Genomic DNA, 9,513 nt, shown 5'->3' with positions numbered 1-9,513 from the left:
TTATTCACTTTTAGGTAATCAAGTGTGCACATTTATGGGTTGTTATACACACATTATGGCTGGAAAAACATGTTACTTCCCAGTCATTATTGAGACCATGTTGATGCCTAGTCTTTAGCATAAATATCCAATAAATTTCCCTTTGATCGATTATTTTCTTGATATCGCCTCCATGTGGTCCCAATTTGACATGTTCTATGCCCTGAAATTTAATATGGGAAAAATCGCCCCCGTGTCTGCGCATAATGTGTTTACACATCGTTTAAATATGGGAAAAATAGATGTAAAGTGTGCAAACATATACTAGTTCAAGATTTTTTTTAAGAGTATGACATCAGGAGAGACGTTTCCCATAAAAAGTTATATAAATTGTGATTCAAGGGGCCTCATCTACCTAGCGACTTGTAGTTGTGGTGTTCAATATGTGGGCAGAACATACAGGTCACTGAAAGAGAGAGTAAGAGAGCATCTAATACCCATAGATTTGGATAAAATAGAAGAAACAAACTTTTCAAATAAAAGAACATCTGCTATTGGTAAACACATTATGCGCAGACATGGGGGCGATTTTTCCCATATTAAATTTCAGGGCATAGAACATGTCAAATTGGGACCACGTGGAGGTATTTTGTCACAGGTACACATTTGGGGCTATATTTTGGCTGCTGTTGGCATAGGCACACAGATAATTGGGGACAGTATGATGGATTTTTAGCTGCTGCTGGCACAGATTGGGGATAATGATATGATGGAGTTTGCTGTTGGCACGGGTACATATAGCCATATGATGGGTGCTGGCACTGGTAAATGGGGACAATGAAGAAGGGGGGCTAATATTATGTGGCTGACTGATAGCAGCTGGCACGTTTATTAATTATATCTGGTTATCTGGGCCACAGAGGGGGCAACTGAGTGTGCTGTGACTGGGGGTTGTCGAGCTAGATCTGATTAGTGTTATGTGTGTGCTGTAATTTGGGGGTAAGGGGCTGTTCATAAGAATTCAGTGTGCCTTAACTGTAAATCATCAGTCTGTCCTCTGACTGGGCCTCAAACCTCACTCTTTGTTGGTTATCAATATACCATTATCTTAAAGGTTTAATCGAAGGCGAACTACGACTTTTATTAATTATACTGTGCGGAAGTGTGGCCTGCTTTCTGGCATCCATTGCTTTCACTGTTTGTTATATAATTTTTTTAATTACAATACTTCTCATGTATTTTACCTTATTATATATATTGTGATCAGTCATTTCTTATTACAAAAGATTTTATTATCTTATGATGAAGATGCAAGCAGAGTACAATTCCAAGCCAGTCCATTGTGTTACGGTAAATACTTTTGTCACTGGCACCTTACATATTTATATAAATTGAAAGTTTCAATCATGAATGTGTTGTAAGCTTTCTTTACTAAAAACCCAGTAAGTGGGGGGCGCTGATTGAATCCCTTGCCTAGGGTGCCAAACTACCTTGGCCCGGCCCTGTGTGTAGGGTCCTTGTATTAGTACTTGCAAAAAATCAGGGACGGACTCCACCGGAACAGTAGAAACTCAGGGAACCAGCATTAAAACCGTAAATGCTTTATTAGATATAGATTAAAATCACCAGCGGGCAGGGGATGTGCGCTTGACGCGTTTCGTGACCATTATGTCACTTCATCAGAAGCATGAGTGCCCTCTGTCGGGCTCACACTAAAATAACACACATCGTTAAAATCAAATGAAAACACCTGAGTAAAAATCACGTAGCGTGCATTTGCACCAAGTAGAAAAATCTATTATATATCAGAAATGTAAACTTTTTAAGCAGTCCACTACAGTATGAATATAGATCCATTAATTCAATACAACATAATTAAATATTAAACTTTGAATATTAAATTTTGAAAATTTTTTTGAAAAATCTGAAAAATCTAAAAATATAAATATATAAATATATGTATGTAATGAAAAATCAGACATTATTGAAAAGGAAAAGGAAAAACAACAAAGACATAAATAAATACAAAAGAGTATACACTTCTATGTAGATAAACAAATATGCAAAGGAAATTCCTATAGTACAAAAAGTACAAAAAACATGAAAATATTTATATATATATATATATATATATATATATATACATACATACATACATACATACATACATACATACATATATATATAAAGGGGGGGAGGCAAAGAAAAAGAAAGAGAAAAAGAGAGAAACGGTAAGAGGAACAAAGCTAATGATCAATGAAACAATTTAACTCCCACTCCCTGTTCAACCCATTTGGAGAAACAGTACCCAATCTGTATATCCACATTGCTTCTTTTCTAAGGAGTGGTAAATCCAATGTGCAATGTGGATATACAGATTGGGTACTGTTTCTCCAAATGGGTTGAACAGGGAGTGGGAGTTAAATTGTTTCATTGATCATTAGCTTTGCTTCCTCTTACCGTTTCTCTCTTTTTCTCTTTCTTTTTTCTTTGCCTCCCCCCCCTTTATATGTATATATTTATTTATTTATATATATAAATATTTTCATGTTTTTTGTACTTTTTGTACTATAGGAATTTCCTTTGCATATTTGTTTATGTACATAGAAGTGTATACTCTTTTGTATTTATTTATGTCTTTGTTGTTTTTCCTTTTCAATAATGTCTGATTTTTCATTACATACATATATTTATATATTTATATTTTTTGATTTTTCAGATTTTTCAAAAAAATTTTTTTTCAAAATTTAATATTCAAAGTTTAATATTTAATTATGTTGTATTGAATTAATGGATCTATATTCATACTGTAGTGGACTGCTTAAAAAGTTTACATTTCTGATATATAATAGATTTTTCTACTTGGTGCAAATGCACGCTACGTGATTTTTGCTCAGGTGTTTTCATTTGATTTTAACGATGTGTGTTATTTTAGTGTGAGCCCGACAGAGGGCACTCATGCTTCTGATGAAGTGACATAATGGTCACGAAACGCGTCAAGCGCACATCCCCTGCCCGCTGGTGATTTTAATCTATATCTAATAAAGCATTTACGGTTTTAATGCTGGTTCCCTGAGTTTCTACTGTTCCGGTGGAGTCCGTCCCTGATTTTTTGCAAGTTGTTGTATGCCGCGGCCAGAGCGGTTCTTTTAGGACACACCGGCATGCAGATTCCCTGCTAATGGGCTCACTCCGTCAGTTCTTTACTGCTCCTGTGAACTCTTCCTTGTATTAGTACTATAATCACGTCTGTGAGCAATTTTCCCTTTAGAAGAAAACAAAATTTAGTAATAGTAATAATCTATGTTTATATTCCCACAGATATAACACATGGGAGCCAGAGGAAAATATTTTGGATCCAAGGCTACTGGTTGCCTTTCAGAACAGGTGAGAATGGGTACATACTTGGGAACCCCCAATGCTGCCAATTTTATCTCCTGAAAGAGAAAAATAATATTTTAAAATAGCCTGCTCCTTGCATACCCAGGCAATTTTTAAATCAGTGATGCAAGTATGCTACATCTCTCTGGATTTATGGAGAGGCATACCTGCCATATTCCAAGTACAGTGCTTTGTCACTTTGTCCCTAAAAGGTTTATAATTCAAGAAGTGGGGGAAGGGAGGTGGTTCCACTGCCAGGTTATGAGGAAACACTTCACTCCTCCCCCGCTCCAAAGAACCACTATTGGCTAATGCTGACATTAAGTAAACAGTCTGTGGAACAGGAGCTCCCCTGCCTTGGATAGCATGTACACCACACTGTGCATCCTAATGAGATCATTAGCATGGAGTTTGCATTCGTACCCATAACCACTAAGAAGCTCTTTCCTATTTTCTCTCATGCCACACGAGGCAAAACCAACTGCCAGCAGGTTCTGACTTGCTTCAGACCACATGCAGCCATTTTTTCACTCAGTCTTGCATTATTATGTATTGAACATATCTTTACTAATGTATATTAGTTTTATAGTTTTTCTAAAGCATAGTTGCTGCTGTGTTAACTCTGTATCTGCAGAATTCTCGTTGAATGCTTGGGAATATACTGTATTATACTGCATCATTCATTCACAGGGGAAGGCAAGAGCAGCTCATGGGATACAGGAAACGTGGACCAAAGCCAAAACATATTGTTTCTGTAAGTTATATTGTAGGGGACTTGAATTTGTCTCTAACATGTTTTGTATGTGTTTACTGTATGTTCTGTTAACTTACTGAAATATTAATATAAGCAAATATTCTGGAAGCATTGAAAATAGACTATTAAATAATAATAAAACCAGAACATATAAGCTGTTTCTGCATTTGTTTCATAATGATCCAACCTTGGATGCAAGCAACAGCAGTAGCAAATGAGTATACATAGAGTAAATTATGTTGTTTTTGGTCATTTTATATCTGTGTGCACCAGATAGACATTCAGTTTTGGTTAATATGATTAAAAGTAACCCCTTTATTTTGGCAAATTAACATGACATTTTAAAATTCTAAATACAGTATAATTTGTTAATTGTTATAGATGCCATCATTTGCTCGCCGCTCCAATGCCTTGAGTGGACTTCATGATTCCTCTGGTGAAAACCAAACCAAGTTGGACCTAGGGCATATTCCCAAAAGTCATCAATATCAGCTAAACAGTAAAAAACACCACCAGTACCAGCCCAGTAGCAAGGACCACAGTGAAAAACATCATTCCAGTAACAAGAAGAAATACTATTATCAGCTCAACAGCAAGAAACATCATCACTACCAACCCGATCCTAAGCTGTATGAACAGTATGCCTTGGGAAAAGAGTTTCAAATCCGTACTGATGCCAGAAACAGGCCTAGAGATTCCTGGACACACTCAGAAGCTGCAGATGTGGGGACTCAAATGAAGAATTGTACAGATCCAGTTCTAAATGGGCCGGAAAGAAATGGCCTCTCTAACAGAGTATCCAGTAGTCCTTCAAAGGAACTGCCAAGCAATGGTATTGGAGGGAAGATGAAAATTGTGAAAAATAAAAATAAGAATGGAAGAATTGTGATAGTTATGAGCAAATATATGGAAAATGGTATACAATCCGTAAAAATAAAGTCTTCAGAGGAGGACTGTGACATGAGAGATGTGAGGAGAAAGTTAGAGTCCTCTGGTGCCCTCAATGGGGACAAAGCGTGCAAAGCCCAGGAAGGAAAAATAGAGCATTGGAAGAAGCGAGCGGAATCCAGGGTAAAGATCCATGAAGGCAATGGAAGTGTGGACAAAGGGTCAGTACAGCTTACAGGCCTCAGGAGGACTTATTCTACCACCAGTGAATTTTTACATGATCAACCCATGCAGCTCACCACAAAGAGTAACTATGTTCCTTTATCAAATAGGACCAGATCTCCTGTTTATGCGGGGGAGCCCTACAATGATATGGTTTATACTAATCCAAGAAAACGTTGTTTGTCTGAAGCTAATGGGGACAAGGAGCTTTGTAAGAAGGCTTTTACATCTCAGAGTGTGAGTGCTCCCAGCACACTGGAATGCAAGGGAGGTCTGACCCCGTTAAATGTACCTTTACAGGAACCGGATATCATTCTCATAGACTCCGACTTGGACGAACCCATAGACCTGCGCTGTGTGAAGTCTCGGTGTGACAGTGACCAAGAGGTAGACAAACCTGAGGTCCAAGTTACTCAGAATTCTCAGTCAGTTGATGTGGATGTTTGTGAGTCTGAATTTAAACCTTTCTTTGGGAATATTGTAATTACAGATGTCACAGCCAATTGCCTTACTGTAACTTTTAAGGAATATATAACAGTGTGATTCCTATATGCTGGGAAACACTGTTTTCTTCTGAACTGCAAATTTTAAACTGCATATTTTTTGACTCTTTCCAGCCCTATTAACATGATTTTTAATCTTCCCTATGGACATGTATAGTTGCTAGAAGTGCCTAACTGTGGCTGGATAATAACTTATGTGCCATCCAAGGATCACCATGACAAAGCACTTACATCTAAATCTGTTTTGAGTGAAAATTAGGTTAATAATTATGTTTATTTATTTTATATTTATACTTGGAAATTATCAGCTTTTCAATTGTTTTGTCTGGGAGACTGGTGTTAGCAGTCCATGTTTCAGTGTTCCACCTTCTTATACACATGAAGAGGGTAGACTTTATACCTTGTGGTTTTTTTTTAAATTTATTTATATTTTGTTTGCAAAAAATGACAGCGCTCTTTCTAGTATATGCTGCTATTAGAATTGTAAATGCTTCCTGTAGCTGTTTGGATGTAAAAATGTAATGGAGAATTGTTATGTGAGCAGCATAAGGCTGTATAATGTCTGGATATATCCAGGTTCTGGTACAAATCCTCCATGTGTAAAATATTGTATTGTGTAATTATAATACAGGGTTATAAAAAGGACAGTGTTTCCAAGTCTTGCTTTAGTATGTATTTGTGCTATTCATTTGCAGACTTACACGGTCCACAGGCATGGTCACTAATTGTTCCTTTAGTAGTGCTTATATTGGACTTGTCACCCTAAGAAATAATTCCAGAACCTTTTCCATCATATTAGTCAAGCAAAATAAACTTGTAATACTTACACAATATACATTTTTAAAAATCTTATTTCCTTCAATCTTGAAATTAGCAATCAAGCAACTAGGTGCCATTTTGTGGACACAACTTTTAAGACAAGGTTTGTATCATCCCAAAATCTTGTGTATGTGCTAGAATGCCCAAGCCCATGCACAGGCTAAACAATGATAGAGAGTGTGTAGCGAGGGTGGATTGTGAGGAACGTAGTGACATCTAGGAAGTGCAGAATGGAAAGTAAAAAGTGTTTGCTTTGTCTGAGGCATGGAAGACAATATACAGGTATATTTAATTATTGTTACTTTTACATATTCAAAATAAATTTAGATTTCATGTTTTAAAACAGGATTTATTATACAGCTTTTTATGTCTTTTTATGTCTTTTTAAGTCCCCTTTAAGACGCACCTCTGAAATATTTAGCAGGATACTGTTCTAACAATGCATTATACATAATCCCTCTGTGTTTTGGATTACAGCACCACTTCGGCATTTTATCTGCCCGTGTATGTTGGGCTACCGACGGGTTTTTCCAATTGATATGACTATATAGATGGGGAAGGTTTCATTGTTCCAGCCCATTGCTCCTTGTTGTAATCCAATTGTTCGGCCCTAGACCAGAATGTTCGGATTACCCCGATATAGCCCTGCCGTTGGTGGGCATATCGGGGAAAGATCCTCTCGCTCGGATCTCTTTGTGTATCGCCAGTTTTAGACTTATTTTTAAGATACCATATATCCTGACCTTTTCATTTGAATAGGAAGCCAATCAAATAGCTACTATTGCACATACAGTAGTTACATGGTTAAATTGGATTGAAAAAAGACAAAGTCCATCAAGTTCAACCCCTCCAAACGATAACCCGATATCCATACACACACCCTTCCATACTTTCACATAAATGATATATACCCATATCTATACTATATATAGTATAGATATGGGTATATCTATATCTATACTAACTATAGAGTTTAGTATCACAATAGCCTTTGATATTGTGTCTGTCTAAGAAATCATCCAAGCCACTCTTAAAGGCATTAACAGAATCAGCCATCACCCGGCTTTGCATTCCACAACCTCGCTGTCCTCACTGTAAAGAACCATCTACATTGCTTCAAATGAAAGCTATTTTCTTCTAGTCTGAAGGGGTGGCCTCTGGTATGGTTATCCTCTTTATGGGTAAAAAGGTCCCCTGCTATTTGTCTATAATTTCCTCTAATATACTTGTAAAGTGTAATCATGTCCCCTCGCAAGCGCCTTTTTTCCAGAGAAAACAACCCCAACCTTGACAGTCTACCCTCATAATTTAAGTATTTCATCCCTCTAACCAGTTTAGTTGCACATCTCTGCGCTTTCTACAGCTCATTTATATCCCTCTTAAGGACTGGAGTCCAAAACTGCACTGCATACTCCAGATGAGGCCTTACCATAAAGAGGCATAATTATGTTTTCATCCCTTGAGTTAATGCCCTTTTTCATGCAAGACAGAATTTTATTTGCTTTAGTAGCCACAGAATGACACTGCCCAGAATTCGACAACTTGTTATCTACAAATACCCCAAGATCCTTCTCATTAAAGGAAACTCCCAACACACTGCCGTTTAGTGTATAACTTGCATTTATATTTTTTTTGCCAAAGTGCATAACCTTGCATTTATCAACATTGAATCTCATTTTCCAGTTTGCTGCCCAGTTTTCCAACTTAGACAAATCACTCTGCAAAGTGGCAGCATCCTGCATGGAACCTATAGTTCTGCACAATTTAGTATCATCTGCAAAAATAGAAACCGTACTTTCAATGCCGATTTCCAGGTCATTAATAAACAGGTTGAAAAGCAAGGGACCTAGTGCAGAGCCCTGCATACTCCATTAAGAACACTTGTCCAAATAGAAAATGTTCCATTTACCACCACTCTTTGTAGTCTATCTTTTAGCTAGTTCTCTATCCAGATACAAATACTATGTTCCAGGCCAACATTCCTTAATTTAACCAGTAACCTTCCGTGTGGCATGCTTTAGCAAAGTCTAAGTAAATCACATCCACTGCCATCCCAGAATCGAGGTCCCTGCTAACCTTCTCATAAAAAGAAATTAAGTTAGTCTGGCAAGATCTATTATGCATAAAACCATGCTGGCACAAACTAATAGTATTATGATTTGCTATGAAGTCCAGTATCTTATTCTTTATTAACCCTTTGGAAAGCTTTCCTACCACTGACGTCAGACTAACTGGCCTATAGTTTTGAGGCTGAGAACCGGATCCCTTTTTGAATAGCGACACCATATTAGCAATTCGCCAGTCTCTCGGCACTATGCCAGACCTCAATGAATCCTGAAAGATTAAGTGAATTGGATTGGCAATTACATTGCTAAACTCTCTAAGTACCCTGGTATGAATACCATCTGGCCCCGGACCTTTGTTTATCTTAACATGTTCTAGTTTCTTTTGAATTTCCTCATGTGTGAACCATGCATCATTAGTTGTAATACTAGTATTTGGTTCCTCATTTGTGTAGACAGACGAAAAATATAATTTCAGAATTTGCGCTTTTTTTTGTTTTCATCAACCAGCTGACCCCCTCTGATATTAAAGGTCCCACCCCTTCCTGCTTCATTTTTGTTTACTATTAACATATTTAAAAAATTATTTTGGATTCTTTTTACTGCTTGCTATAATATCCTTATCCATATAATTTTTAGCTTACCTTATAGCTTTTTTTGCATGATTTATTGGCATCCTTGTACCTTCTAAATGATTTGGGTGTCCCAGCTAACGTGAAAGCCTTAAAAGCATGTCTTTTCTTGCCTCTGCAACAGGATCTCAAAGGAGACCATGTTATGATCACTATTCCCTAAATGATCACCCACACAAATGCTAGAGATGAGTTCAGTATTATTAGTTATTACAAGGTCCAAAAGAGAGTTTTTCCTAGTAGGTTCTTGAACAAGCTGGAATAAAAAGTTG

The 9,513-nt window shown here is 37.1% G+C and overlaps 1 protein-coding gene across 2 annotated transcripts in view; it reads left to right on the top strand.

Annotated features, from left to right (window-relative positions):
• Nucleotides 1-6,891, top strand: part of cbx4.L (chromobox 4 L homeolog) — a 17,152-nt gene extending 10,261 nt beyond the window's left edge. The window contains exons 3-5 of one of the 2 annotated variants that reach the window (XM_041577102.1): nucleotides 3,301-3,366; nucleotides 4,051-4,114; nucleotides 4,496-6,891. In XM_041577102.1, coding sequence (XP_041433036.1) covers nucleotides 4,070-4,114; nucleotides 4,496-5,767 — 1,317 coding nt within the window. In that variant the 5' untranslated portion in view covers nucleotides 3,301-3,366; nucleotides 4,051-4,069 and the 3' untranslated portion in view covers nucleotides 5,768-6,891. Of the gene's footprint in view, nucleotides 1-3,300; nucleotides 3,367-3,455; nucleotides 4,115-4,495 lie in introns of those variants that run through there. The other variant, XM_041577101.1, reaches the window with a different exon arrangement.
• The last annotated feature ends 2,622 nt before the right edge of the window (nucleotides 6,892-9,513 follow it).

The sequence above is a fragment of the Xenopus laevis genome, chromosome 9_10L, assembly GCF_017654675.1.
Source record: "Xenopus laevis strain J_2021 chromosome 9_10L, Xenopus_laevis_v10.1, whole genome shotgun sequence".
NCBI lineage: Eukaryota > Metazoa > Chordata > Amphibia > Anura > Pipidae > Xenopus > Xenopus laevis.
Note: the sequence above shows the minus strand (reverse complement) of the source record. Positions and strands in the feature narration are given on the sequence as shown.